Genomic DNA, 15,182 nt, shown 5'->3' with positions numbered 1-15,182 from the left:
TCTTGGAACTTCTCAAAAATCATACTCTTTATGTTGTTCATGCCTCTACCTAGGTTTGCTCCTGGAGATATTAGACTTTGGTTCATATCTAGCTTTATATGAAAAAATGAAAGGGCCTCTGAGTTGTAATGCAGGGATTTAGGCTAACATATTATTAAATATAGGATTGGCCACCAACAAAAAATGTAAAGAACTCACACTGGGCTCAACAGTCAAAGCAACTCCCATACTTTCTCCAATAGGTCTCCACCTTCTACAGAAACTAATATGGTACTGTCAAATTATAGTATTACCTTGAAGGAAAGCATTTAGGTTTGCAAGAGTCCATCTGTCTTTCTGGAATAGCCACAGTTTGAATTACTGTAAAGGGAAATTTCTAGATTTGCTCCTTTATATTATTTTTTTCTTGCTTTTTCTTTTCTTTTCTTTTCTTTTCTCTTCTCTTCTCTTCTTTTTTCTTTTTTTTCCTTTTCCTTAGTCTCATATTCTGTTTGATCCAGAAACTTATCTATTTCCTCTGTCACTTTCCCACTGCTATTCCACTGATGATGGCTAGTATTTTTGCAGTTCTTTGTGGGGTCCACAAAGTCCATGCTACTCTTAAAACCACCTCTGTCTGCTGACATTTCCTGGGCTACATGGTTCTATGGTGGTCCTTAACACAGAACTGAGTCCTAATCTCTATGAATAATCCTCCTTGTTTCTCCCTCTCCTCTCCAGCTCTCTAGCACCATCTGTTGTCCCCATTTTTCCCCTCTTAAAAATCAAAATTAAGGATATGGTCCAAAAATATGAACTATCAGTGAATTTGCTGATCAATAAATATTTATTAAGCACATTTTGTGTGCCAGTTAATATATTAACCTCTAGGGACAGAAAAAAGAGGCAAGAAATTGTATCAATTTGGGAACATAACATGGAAACAAATATATATATATATGTGCATATATATATATATACGTATATAAACAAGTTATAAACAGGATGAATTGAAATAATTAATAGAGAAAAGGCACTTGAATTAAGAGGGATTGGAAGGGCCTTCAGTAAATGACAGCTTTTTTAACTGAGACTTCAAGGAAGCCAGGAAGTCAGCAGATACAAACAAAGAGAACATTCTAATTACGGGGAATAGCTAGAGAGAATGACTGGAGCCAAGAAATGGAGTGTCTTGTTTGTGAAACATCCAGGAGGTCAGTGTCATTGGATTAAAGAGTAGGTGTAGGGAATAAGGTATAAGTAGACTAGAAAGGCAGCTAAGTGGTTCAGTGGAGAGGTCCAGGCCTGGAATTGAGAGGACCTGGGTTTAAAATCTGACCTCAGACACTTCTTAGCTGTACCTTAACCCAGTTTGTCTAGTCCTTGCCCTTCTGTTTTAGGATTGTTACTAAGGCAGAAAGTTAGAGTTAAAAAAAAACAAACAAAGATGGAGAGGTAGTAGAACATTTTCTATTTGATCCTGGAGGTAATAGGGAGCCTCTAAAGTTTATTAAGTAGAGGGTGACATGTTTGGACCTGAGTTTTAAGAAAATCACTTTAATGGCTGAATGGAAGACAGACTAGAGTAAGGAAATACCTGATGCAGGCAGATCTTCTAGCAGGCTATTACAATAATCCAGGCATGAGGTTAAGGGCCTGCACTAGAGTGATGGCAGTATTAGAGGAGAGAAGGGAGTACATTGGGGAGATGCTGCAAAGGTGAGATCAACAAGTTGGTTATGGAAGGTAAGAGATCATGAGGGGTTCTGGATGATTCCTAGGTTGAGAGCCTGGAGGATGGGGAGAATGATGTTGCCCTCTGTAATAATAGTGAAGGGAAGTGGGTTTAGAGGGACAATAGTGGCATGATAAATTTAAGATGTCTGCTGGATATCCAGGTGAAGATGCTTGAAAGGCAGCTAGAGATATGAAACCGGAGGTCAGCAGAGAGGTTGGAACCTGTAAGGCAGATTTCAGAATCATCACTAAAGCTGGTAATTCAATCCATGGGAGCTGATGAGATCACCAAGTGAAATGGTATAGAGCCTTGATGGCGAACCTATGACAAATATACCAAAAAGGGCATGTAGAGCCCTCTGTGGGTACGCTTGTTTTGTTTTTTTTTTTTTTTTATTAGAAAGTCAGAGGGATTCAGGGTGGAGCTGTTCCCCTCCCTCTCTCCATGTGCCTGAGGCCATTCCTCACATCACCCACCCTCTGCCCAGCAGCCCAATGGGAATACTTTCTCCCTCCCCTGTCTAGGGTAAGGGGAGGAGGGGTAAGGGAACAGGAACAGCATGTGGGCTCTGGGGGGTGGGATGTGGGCAGGGCCCAGCACTCTATCTCTAAAAGGTTTGCCATCACTGGTATAGAGGGAGAAAAGAAGAGGGCACAGAACAGAGGCTCATGGGACACCTATGGTGAGAGGCATGATCTGCATGAAGATCCAACAAAAGCAACATCAGAGAAAGGAGCAGTCATTTCCTGTCTGATAAAATATAATAATGGTATTTGGTGCTTTTCATATTCAGTGTGCTTCAGTTCTCTTGAAAAAAGTATTCATGATACTTGTGCATGAGGCTTTTGGAAGTCTACAAGTCTGGACCCTTTAATTTCTTAATCCTCAGCCATATTTCCTTTTTATTTTTCCTCTTCCTTTTCATTTTTGAAGCTAGGTTTTCCTATCTTACCCAGGCTGGAAGTATCATGGTCACTAATGGTGTAACAGTGTGGACTGAAATTTGCAAAGGGGTGCAGGCAGCTGGAGTTGGAATGGACCCTGAAACAGCCCAGCAGAATGTTGCCAGTTCAGAATGTGAAAGGAGGGGCCACAGACGAGGAGGGTTCAATTGCTGACTGGCATGGAAGCTTTGACCAATTTGGTTTCTGATCCAGGATGGTTTACCTCTCCTAGTGCCATGGTGCCACCCTCTTTCCCATTCCTGGATATACATTCTATAGGCTTTAGCCTTTCTGGAGCCCCAAACTCCTGAGCTCAAGCATTCCACCAACTTCAGCCTCTCCTAGTACTAGAAGTATAGGTCTATTCCACTGCTTTGGCCAGTGATGGGCAAACTACAACCCGCGGGCCAGATGTGGCCCCCTGAAATGTTCTATCCCACAGCATGACATTATTCCTAATCTGATGAATACAATGAGTAGGATACAATACAATGAAACTTGGAAAGAGTTGCCTTAGAAACAGACTGACAGATGATCATTTCCTTTCCTTTGGCCCCCTCTTTAAAAAGTTTGCCCATCACTGGTCTAAACCATGTTTTCAAACATTTTTCATTAATTCCCCTGTGTCTGTCTACATTAGCCTCAAATCCACTGAAGATAAATAATAACAAAGCTAAACACATGAACTTCATTACTTTTCTTCTTTAGGCTAATGAGATTTGTTCCTATTAAATCTGTCACCATCATGGTACTGATAAACATGAATAGAATTAGGGGACTTTTGAAGAAACAGAAAAAAATGCTGGAGAGCTAATAATTATTCTTTTAAAAATTGTTACTCTATAATCTTTAAAGGATAGTAACATGTAGTTTTTCTTACCAGGGAATTAAGCTCTTTATTTAGATTATGGTATCGATCTAGTTTGGTTCCTAATAAGCCAGGCACCTCTGAATAATTCTCAAGTTCTTCTAAATCATTAACTTTGTCCTAAAATAAATATATTAATGTTCAGTCATGATATTTCTTTATTTCAGTAAATTCTATTTAAACATACATTTATTAAACATCTGTTGTGTGTAAGATACTGTGTTGGTATGGAATCACATTTGAAAAACTTCCTTTTTGGTTTCTCTAGAAATAGGAATAAATATTTTGATAATCTAAAAACCTTTCCATATTCAACTCATTTAGCAAAGTGGATAGTAGGCCAAAGAAAATAAAAATCTTTCTAAGGAAACTATCAAGGATAAAAGCCAGAATTTGAGACAAAAAATAACTCTTATTAAATTAGTATCATTGCCTTCTCTGAAGTGAGAGTGATGATCCACCCTTCCCTATTCAGAAAAGGATTAAATATTGATCAGAAGAGGAAGTCCCTTTGATTACTCCAGAACACTTGAGGGAAATAGTCAAGGAGGAAAGGAGCAGTTCTAGTTGAAGATTAAGTGACTATTATTCTAATATGTTAGCTTCACCCTCAACTATATTTTAACACTGTGACTTTTTTCCTTCAAGATTCCAAAAAATATTCCCTTCAATTCTCTTGGTGTAGAGAGAGGTGTTTGAGGGCATAGGGACTAGTGTGGCAATTTGGACATTTCATTCTTTAAGCTAGAAATGCTTGGATTTAGAATAATTATAAGTTAAATGAAATTATTTCTAGTAGACTTATACCTAAAAAAATAGCATGTAATGTTAGTATTTTTTCTTTAACATTGGAAAACAAAGATGAAAAATTCCAGGATGTTTTTTCACTATTGCCCAGCCATGTGTCTGTCAATCTGCAGTTGAGATCTCCCTACACATTCAATTCCATTCAATAAACATTTATCAGTCAACTACTTTGTGAAAGACAATAGAACTAGAAACACAAAGATGGTCATATTTAGATCCTGCTTTCAAAGAGTTTGCAATCAATGATGAGCAAAAAGACAAATAAATATGATAGAAGAGAGTATGATATATGGAAAGGAAAGGTATCATCACCATCACCACAGCAACTAACATTTATGTATTGCTTCCTATATTGGGCACTATTAAATGCTTTACAATATTATCTCATTTGATTGTCACCACCACGCTGGAAGATAGGTGCTCTTATATGAGAAAACTGAGGGCAGAGGTTAGGTGACTTACCCAGGGTCACATAGAGAGTAAATATGTGAGGAATATTTGAAATCAGGTCTTCCTGACTCCAGATCTGGTGCCACCTGGCTGCCCAATAGGAATTAGAATTAATAAACTGTTTATGCCTTTTGACCCACTGACCTCACTACCACCTGTGAACTATAAGGATGTTAACTATAAGGGAAATGCGAGGAGAAAACTTTCACTGCTACCTAAATTAGCTTCTCTGCAGCTTTTCCCCATTGCTTCTAGTTTTGTGACACCTGAAGATAAGCTCTCTTATCTCTTTTACATCTTCCCCTTTCCAGCCTAAACATTCTAGGTTTCTTCAATGTATCTTTCTATGGTTTGTTCTCCCAGTATCTAGCTATGCTCTTCAGGAAACACTCCAACTTCTCTGTTTTCCCAACAGGTGATTCCCTGAGCTGAATCCCAAGCTCAAAATGTAGCTTGACCAGGGCAGAGTATAGCAAAACAATATTAACTACTAGACTTTTTTACTTTAGTCTAGGATAGCACCAGGTTTTTGATTTTGGTTACACTGCCATAATGTTGAGTGCAGTCCATGAAGAGGCAGCTTGGAGTGTAGAGGATAAAGTGTTGGACTTGGAAACAGGAAGACCTCAGTTCAAATCCAGTCTCAGACACTAAGTAGCTGTGTGATCCTGGGCAAGTCATTTAACATGTTTGCCTCAGTTTCCTTATCTATAAAGCAGAGTAGCATCTACTTTGCAGGATTGTTGCAAGGATCAAAAGAACTAATTTGTAAAAACCTTAGCACAGTGCCTGGAACATATTAGGAGCCATACTTCTAGCTATATCTCTACTTCTTATATATGGGCATAGAATGAGAAAACTTACCAAATGCTTTCCTGCAATTTAAGTATAGCTCGGAGTAACCCCTCTCACCTTACCTCACCCTTCCCATCTTCTTGTTACTTCAGAGTAAAAAGAAATGAGGTTAGTTTGACACACTGTGGCCTTGATGAATCCATGCTGCTACTTTGAGATCATACCTCTTCCTGGGAAAGCCCTTTTGATCCTTATCTAAATACTTTCCACCATGTTTTCCCCTTTGGGTTCTTGGATTTCTTTACATTAGTAAAAATTTTAAATAGAAAATTGTGCTCATTCACCTTTTAAAAATATATTTTGTTTCCTTTAAAAATCTACTTAATATTATTTTATTATTATCTCCCTTCCACCTTTCCTCACTCCCACTAAGAAAGCAAATGCCCCATCTCCCCATCCCCTTACTGGCCATTTATGAGAAATTTTCCTCAGTCTACACTCTGAGTATATCACCTCTCTCTTGGAGTTCAAATTTCATCACAAATCCTGTGGAATTGTGGTTAGTCATTGTGTTGATCAAAGTTCATACATTTTTCAAAGTTGTTTGTTTTTACAATATTGGTGTTATTGTATAAATTATTCTTCTGATTCTGCTCACTTCACTCTGCATCAGTTCATACAAGTCTTTCCAGGTTTCTGTGAAACCATTCCCTGCATCATTTCTTATAGCACAACAATATTTTTATCACATTAATAACCCTACCACAACAGGTTCGACCATTCTCTAATTGGTGGGCGTACCATCATTTTCTAATTTTTTTCCCCCATGAAAAGAGCATCAAGAACTATTTTTTAATTGCTTCTTGGAAAGTGTCTTTGTGAATTATTGGTGCTCTGGTCACTATGTTTCTTTTTATGTTATACCTGTTCCCATCAGTGTAATGAGACTTGTCAGGTCTACATGGCAGTTTTCTCCCTCTCTATTCCTTTATAATTTAAAGTTCTCTTGAAGAGATTTACAAGAAACCAGGAAAATGTTTTTGCTCACATTTGTCATGGTATATATGATCCCTTTTTAAAAACATGTCCCTATATTTTAAACTATGGCCCAGAAATCCAAATCCTATTCTCAGATACCATATTTTGAGTTAATTCTCACCAAATTTGAGTCAACTCTTTCCCCCCCCCCCCTTTATTTGGAATCTTCTACCTTTAACGAGGAAAATTCCATCTATATTCCTGAGGGCTTTGGTTTTTTGCCCACAACTCCATAATCTTTAACAAAATTTTGTTAGCTTCTACCAGTAGTATCATTGTCCTCATATGAATCAGAAATGGTTAGCAGTCATCTGGTTTGATAGTTCTTGGGAAGGACTTTATCATATCCAGGTACATGCCCCAGGGAGACAGCAAATGTCTATTATATATGTAGGGTAACTAAATACTAAGCAGGAGTCACCAGATGATCTTCTTCTAGTCATTATTGGACTTCTCATAATGGATCTGTGGACTCACATCTTTATTCTTTGAAACACAAGAAGCTATTTCCTATGGACAGGGGCCCAGCTTTTCTTACCATAAAGACCCTAGTGTTTACTATGTAGTTGTAAATGTTCAGAGTTTCTTTTTCATGGGGGAAAACTGCCCAGTTGGGAGACTTGAAGCTCACCAGGAGACTGTTGTATTTCAGGTTTTGAATAAAAAGAGGGAGGATTTCAAATTGATGGAGATGAAAGGGTATGGGTGGAAGGTGGGAGTAAGAATCAATTCATGTAAGGTTTACCAGTGGAGTCATCTTTACAAAATGTGGGGCACAGAATATGATAATTATTAGACTTACCTCAAAAACTTCCTCTTGAGAAGCTTTTTCATTAGCAATTAATTCCCTAAAGGCTGAGATTCTTTCCTTATGTTTCAGAAGCTAGGAAGAATTAGAGTTAAGTTATATTACAAAATGATAGAAATGAAAACCATTCTGTTTTTATTATCTTTACTATACACTAGTGGGTGACACAAGAAGAATCTTTAAGTTCAAGTATTCCTTTCACATTGTAGCTTTTCCCATTGTGGTTTTAATATATCTGTCATCATAAGAGATTAAATGGGAATTTCGGGGGGGAGGGGTTTGCAAAAGCCACAGACAGCACATGAAGGCCAGAGATGACAGAGAAAAAGTTTACAAACTCACAAATGCATAAAATATCATATAGTTTTGTATATCATCAACATATTTAACTTCTAATATCATAAAAATACACAATTTTTTAAAAAGTTAAAAGTTTGCAAAAAGCACACAAAACCCAGCAAAGGGCACGCAAAGGTGAGAAATGTAGCAATATCTTAAAACATTTGATAACTTATAAATGCCTAAAATGTATGTATTGGTATGTATAATGTTACCTGTTCAGCATGGATTTTGTTGTTTGATAACATGAATGAACACAATTTTTTTTAATTTAAATTTTTAGTAAAAGAACTATGGTTCTATGTAGTTTTGGGGAATGCTAAATATGTTTACATGCAATCTCTCGTGACATCTTGTGGTGATTAAAAAATTAAACACAGATTTTTCATATCTGTAATGCAAAGATACAATAAAGGCTTTTGCCCTTGCAAAAGTTAACTGAAAACTTCTGGCAGTTAGAGGCTTTAGAATCCTGTGAGAAAGTTGAGTTGGTCCCTGAGGCTTGAGGAGAGCGGAAGGACCAACTGGAGCTCTGCCTTTGGCTTTCGGCTTTGCTTTGGGTCTGTGCCTTGTCTCTGGACAGTTTGAACTTAGCTAATTTTCTCTGGACCTCTCCCTGACCTTCTCCATACTATTCCCCTGTTACCTTTCCTGTTTTTCCTGTGGGCTCTGGGAGGAAGGGAGGCTCTGGACCTCTCCCTGACCTTCTCCATACTATTCCTCTGTTACCTTTCCTGTTTTTCCTGTGGGCTCTGGGAGGAAGTGAATAGACTTTGTGGGTTTAGTTTCCCCATAGGCAAGTAGGACATACTTGAATCAAACTATCCCTTACTTTATTGATTTAGTATACCCTCTACTTTAAAAGCAGCCATATCTTTCCTGGCTGAGAGAGCAGGCTCTCTCAGTCTAACCCATTCCTGTGACCCTCCCCCATCTCGAGTTTCTCCATAGCAGTTGTCAGAAACCCTAAACCCCTCACTCCTTCAGACCAACCTTGAATTTTTAATAAAACCCCTTGTTACCTAATCAAACCCTCTGGTGAAACATTGTGTTGAAGATTTAGGCAAGGGTTGAAGGGGAAGGAATTATTCTCTTTATTTCCTGAGGGAGCTGGAGGCGTCCATCTTGGGAGGAAGTAGTTGCCTGACCCTTCCTCCAGAATCCCTTCAGTTTCACTGACAGGGAGGAGCCTTGGGACTCCTCCTTTGAGGACTTGTGAAACTGACAAGAATGCCCTCAAGGCAGATTTAAACCATTTCTGTCTGGCCCTATTCCTTGTGTCTAAAGAAGTACCTTTCCTGCCTGGAAGGGTTCAGCCTATTTCCCCCAGTATCCTCTGTCTCTAGCCCGAGTGTCTAGTCTGTGCTAGCTGCTTCTCCTGAATACCTCACCTGTACCCTTACCCTCCAAATACTGCTTTGTCCATTCCTCCCTAAACTTAGCCATTCCCTTTCATTCCTCCTCCTAATACCTATCTCACCTTTATTCCTTCCTTTAACCTAAAGATTCAGAAGATCACCTCACATTCCTGATAACATATCTTAAGGGATGCTGTATTACCCTAACCCCCAAGATGTGGAAGGGATACCTGGACATATGATTAAAAATAACCTAAGTGTCTCTATGAAAGGTGAGACCATATTTTTAAAGTAAATTCATGAGAGATCAATAAGGCAAACCTCTTTGAATGTAGCAATTTAAAATGCTACCTTCAGTAATTGGAATGCCAATTAATTCTAATTGAACAAAGATTTAGCAATATTCTAAAAATACATACATGCTAATTTATCTTTATTATCTCACTATTTGTACACTGAGCTGGGCTTCTCTTTCCATTTAGACCAACCTGAGAAGGATAGTTTCTCTGAATTTTCATGTTTTCCCCTCTAAGCCCTTTCTCTTCATAGTTCAGTTACAAAACAAAAAAACCCCACAGAATTCCAGTCATATATGTTCTCTCGATTAAAAAAATTTGTTTCCCTATAGGTAAGAGACCAGCTATCATGAGTTCTAGTGCCCAGCTATGAATAAGTAGCCTTATTCCTTTAGTTAGGCAGGCTTATTGCCTATATTCCTTGCTATGCATGTATCTCAGACTCAAAATGATGCATCTCTCAGATCTGACTCTTCAGGCTTATGACTCTATAATACTCATTTGCTATATAATACTTCTGCCTCCTCTATTTCACACAGTGATCCCCTTGGCTCTATCCTCAACTCTCTACTTTTGGCAACTGAAGAGCCCTTGATTGTCAAACCAATAACCTAAACACTGATGAAACTTCATCTCCTCCTATCTACCAATTTGAATGACCTATTGCTCTTAAGACAGCCAGGTGGTTCAGTGGATAGAGCCCTGGAGCTGAGTAGGATTTAGACACTAACTATCTGTGTGACCCTGTGCAAGTCATGTTAACCTCTCTTTGCCGCAGGCTGTTCAACTATAAAATGGTAATAATAACAGCACCTATTTTGTCAGTGTTCAAGGTTCGAAGGTTCAAATGAAATAATATTTGTAAAGTACTTAGCATGGTCTATGGCACGTAGTAGATTCTATATAAATGCTTATTACTCCCATACTTCCCCTCCCCTTTAAAAAGACTTTATCCTACTGACTGATATTTTGAGATTACCCATAGAATATAAATTAATATTCTTTAAATCAGAAATAAATCACATATAAAGACAATAAACTGTGTAGATGAAGTTATCTTATACTTTTAAGAAGCAGATTTAATATTAATTTCATGAGTGAGATTTTATATCAATAAATACTCTTCTGAGAGGCCTAGGAAAGCTCTGGAATTCTAAGAATTACTTCTTTGAAACAAAAATTATTCAAATATTAGTATCTATGCCTTTTATGTTGTCTTGTTCTTTGACTAAACAAGGAAGTTATTATTTCTAATAAAGAAAAGAAAAAGTGAAAAAGTAAAGAAAAAGTACCTCTTTTTCCAAACTTTTCTTCTTAAGATTGAAATACTTCATTTTATCATAAACATTTTTCTTGGTATATAAATGTTCAGTATCTGGATTATCTGTATCCTAAGAAGAATAACAAGATTAAGATTGGAGAAGCTAGAACAACTAGTTTTCAATAAAAATAAAAAGAGGTAGGGGCATGGGATGGTGTACTCCAACCTTCAGTTACTTATCCCAAGGCATCTAAGGAAGTATTGTGTAGAAGGATTTCATATGATTTCATATTTATAACTTAATCCTTGGAGGGAAGTAGAGGTTCACCCAAAATGCAACAGAGAAATGCATGGTAGACATAAGCAGGCTACAATGCATTACAAACAAGGAGGAGTGCGATAGAGTCACTGAAGAATGGTGAAGAACACATGATTTTTTTAAAAAAAGGATGGATTAATCACACAAAGGCAGCTAAGTGGCATAGTGGATAGAGCACCCAGCCTGAAGTCAGGAAGATTTGTTTTCCTGAGTTCAAATCTGGTCTCAGATGTGTACAAGGTGTGTGACCGTGGGCGAGTCTCTTAACTCAGTTTGCTTCAGATTCCTCCTCTGTAAAGGGAGCTGGAGAAAGAAATGGCAAATCACTCCAGAATCTTTGCCAAGAAAATCCTAAATGGGGTCACAAGTTGGACGTTACTGAAACGACTGAAGAGCAACAAAAAGTTACATGCAAGAGCTGGTGATAACCATTGGCTAGGTCATGTGCTCCACTGGTGTCTTCATGATATCTAGAGACTACTCAAGTGTACCCTCAGTACAGTGAATAAATTCCCTAAAGTGAACTTATGGACAGAATAGAAAGCTGTAGATGGGTGACAATCTACGTCAATGGATGAATGAGATCACAGACCCACTGGAATACTAGAAGTGATGGGACAGGAAAATGTGATTTCTGGGTCCTCAACATCCATCTATAGCTATACATTCACATATATCTAGATGCATTCTATCTTTTTTGTCATTCTGTATACAAAACAAAAAAAGAAAAAAAATGAATTTGATTACATTTAAAGCTGGACCAATTTAACATTTTCATCTATTCTGCAACTATCATTTCAATAGCTAGAAGTATGCCAGAGTATTCAAGGGCTTGAAAACAAAATCTGTCCTGGGACATTTGGAAGTACTGTTTTGCAGATGGCCTGGACCCACCTAGAGGTTCATCTCCATTCTCTTCCCCCAATAAGTACCCCCAATTACCTCACAACCACTTTGGGGGCCTTATAAATATAAAATTCCAGCATAAAAGAACAGGGACAGATCAAAATAAAAGTACTGACACCAAAGGGTCAACAGTCCATTGTAAATACAATGGATGACATTAATGAACAAGGAAATGTACAACAAAGTAAAAGAACAGGAGAAATGGGGACCTAGTTAATCCACACTTTACTTAATTAGTCCATTAAAAATTGCTTATTGTCATTAGAAGGGTAATGACTTAAAGGCCAAGAAATGTTAAACTGTGGGAAGCCTTTAAGTAATCCTGAAATCTGAAGATATTTAATGTAGGATTTAGATCATATCTGGTCATATTTTTGTCAGGCTTTCTCTTTGTCTTTACTCCTGGTTTTTGCAAATCTTTGGAATGTTTTATTTACCTCATAGGTGAACAGTCCCACCATTAGAGTCACTAAATTGTGCATCTTCGATATAAACTGAGAAATTTTTTTCATATATGGTGAATTCCAACTCTCTTCTTCTAAAGGCTGGCAGTCCAGGAACAAATTTGAATGCATTATCTTCATATCCTATAGTGTGTACACATTCACATTTGTTATGTTAAAAGCCAAGAACCCGCTTTTCTTTTTAAACGAGTCTTGTTTTTTTTTTTTTTTAAACCCTCACCTTCCGTTTTGGAGTTAATACTGTATATTGGCTCCAAGGCAGAAGAAGAGTGGTAAGGCCTAGGCAATGGGGGTTAAATGACTTGCCCAGGGTCACACAGCTGGGAAGTGTCTGAGGTCAAATTTGAACCTACGACCTCCCATCTCTAGGCCTGGTTCTCAATCCACTGGGCCACCCAGCTGCCCCGAGTCTTGATTTTTAAAAAAGCAAATCACCTAAAAAATGCAGGGTTTCAAAAGAGAAACTAACAATTGTTTCTCTGGCTTTTTTTACAATGAAATTTTTGGTTAGCCAGCAGAGGTCAGAATTCAGCTTTAGTCTTAAATAAGCCAAAGAAAAAATTGTAAGTATACTTAACTTCTATAGAACAAAGCTTCATTAGTTCAAAATTGATAATAATTTAAACAGTGGCTTAGCATAAACTTATTTTCATTTATAGGATTGCAAATCTTATATCACAGATCTACAGTCATTTAATAAATGAGGAAAAAGGCCTAAAGAGGTTAAGGGATTTAAGGTCACACAAGCAGTAATCATCATAGGTAAAGTTTGAACCCAAGTCCTCTGACTCTAGAGTTAATGTTTATTCTACCATGTGACCCTTTTTTTCTAGAGGGTATAATAAAGATTTCAGAGGAACCTTTAGGGAGGAAAAAAAAATCCTAAGAAAGCATTACTCACAAGCACTTTAAAAAACAACCATGTACATATAAATGACTGACATGCAGATCATTTGTTTAATAAAATCCTTTCAAACTAATCTGACCAATGAACACTTTTAGTCTTTAAATATAATATTAAGACTTATATATGCTGACCTGGCCTGGGGTTATAGTACAAGTTTCAGAGCAAAAACTGAAGCATTTAAGTCTGTTTACATGCTGAAATATTATGACATGAAACAAGTATTTGAATACTACATATGTATATATGTTACATATATATAAAATTTCAGATGACACTTTAGAGATGACAATATTGCCAGTATCAACATTTTCTCACAAAACTCCTATTCATAACTGTGTGGAATATCAAGGTTCTACAGAACACAGTTTGTAAAACTATTTTTAAAAAATTAAAAATTATATTGATGCCTTCTGTTTTTATAACCAATTAATTTTTCCATATGCTACTTCCTGCCCTGTCTCCACATAGGAATTGAACCCTCTCTTGTAACAAAGGAAAACAGCTCATCTAGCCATGTATTGTACCTTCATTCCCCTGTTACTATCAAAATTATTTCAAGATCCTGATTTTGGGTAAGAAGTATCAGTTTATTGAATATATATCCATTTATTGGTTAGGCCAGAATCATGAGTAATAAAATGATATACAGGTCTTCTTTGTCCTCTCGAATGACCAGACACAATCTGGAAGCTGGGTCAGACAACTTAATAGAGTTTTTAGGAGTTCATTATTCAGCCCCTAACTTGAATATCCCATGACATTTCTACTTAGTGAATAGCTAATTAAGAGGTGGTTTATCAAATAATTCATTCCTCCCTATCCCCACAGGTGGACAGGTCACCCATTCTCCCCTTCATTTATTAACCAAATACCGTTTAAAAGGAAGACATTCTTTGGGATTCCCAAAGACAAAGAAAATATAAAAAGCAGCGGACTGGATGGAATCTCTGACCCAGACCCAGAAATACAGTTAGTCTCCCAAATATACAGGAACTGATTTAGGGCCTCTAGAGCCCTGCTTGATATGAGAATACAGTATGTGAAAAATAAATGATCACATCCCTATCTCTCTGCTGAGAGACAGAATATATATATATATACCTTATTATATATTCCCTGGCACCATTATTGGCTCACTTCTTTTTGGGGCATCTTTTTATTTACATTGTTTTCATCACTGATACTGAATACTGAAACATTAATCTCTTCATTAGAGCAAGTTTGAAGATCCCATTTACAAGCAACATTGTTAGCTCAACTTCAGTTACAAAAAAGTAATGAAATCATATGCACATACATATTAAACTATATCCATTTTAGTGACGTGGAACTGTGATTTTTCCAGTGGGGATTGATAATTGGTCTTTTACCTTATAATATTTTTGTAGATTCACTTGTGGTTTTGAGAGTCTAAACAACTTACCCATAGTCACACAGATGTATCAGGGCAGAATTTGAACTCAGGCCTTTTTGATTTTATGGTTTATCCTCTAATTACATTTCCTCTAATATTACCTATTTGATAGCTGCATAGCAAGATTGGTCAGGGAAATACTCTAATCTGCTAGTCAAGGGCCCTTTTTAAGGAGCTACAATGATTCAGATTTACCAAAGTTTTTAGTCATATTTGATTTTTCTGTGGTCATGAAGACACAACTATCATGTAATATGAGTCATCTCCGAAATTCTAAAAAAATCAGGATTTCTTTTGCTGTATTTCATGGTACTGATAACTGATAATTCTGAAAAACTGACAAAGGATGACAACTTCATTTTACCTTGCCAATAACATCACTTCATTTTACTGTCAAAAAAAAATATAGTTGTTCTCTGTATATGCTGCTCCCTACCTTAGGATAGAAGTTCCATTTTATTTTGGTCTTTGTGTTCCTAGGACCAAAGCAA

The 15,182-nt window shown here is 37.1% G+C and overlaps 1 protein-coding gene across 1 annotated transcript in view; it reads right to left on the bottom strand.

Moving 5' to 3' along the window:
* Nucleotides 1-15,182, bottom strand: part of CAGE1 (cancer antigen 1) — a 108,932-nt gene that overhangs the window by 53,204 nt on the left and 40,546 nt on the right. The window contains exons 7-10 of the mRNA XM_044683686.1: nucleotides 12,344-12,493; nucleotides 10,713-10,811; nucleotides 7,418-7,502; nucleotides 3,542-3,642 (exon numbers count right to left, since the gene is read on the bottom strand). Coding sequence (XP_044539621.1) covers nucleotides 3,542-3,642; nucleotides 7,418-7,502; nucleotides 10,713-10,811; nucleotides 12,344-12,493 — 435 coding nt within the window. The remainder of the gene's footprint in view (nucleotides 1-3,541; nucleotides 3,643-7,417; nucleotides 7,503-10,712; nucleotides 10,812-12,343; nucleotides 12,494-15,182) is intronic.

This window comes from Gracilinanus agilis, chromosome 1 (genome assembly GCF_016433145.1).
Source record: "Gracilinanus agilis isolate LMUSP501 chromosome 1, AgileGrace, whole genome shotgun sequence".
Lineage (NCBI taxonomy): Eukaryota > Metazoa > Chordata > Mammalia > Didelphimorphia > Didelphidae > Gracilinanus > Gracilinanus agilis.
Note: the sequence above shows the minus strand (reverse complement) of the source record. Positions and strands in the feature narration are given on the sequence as shown.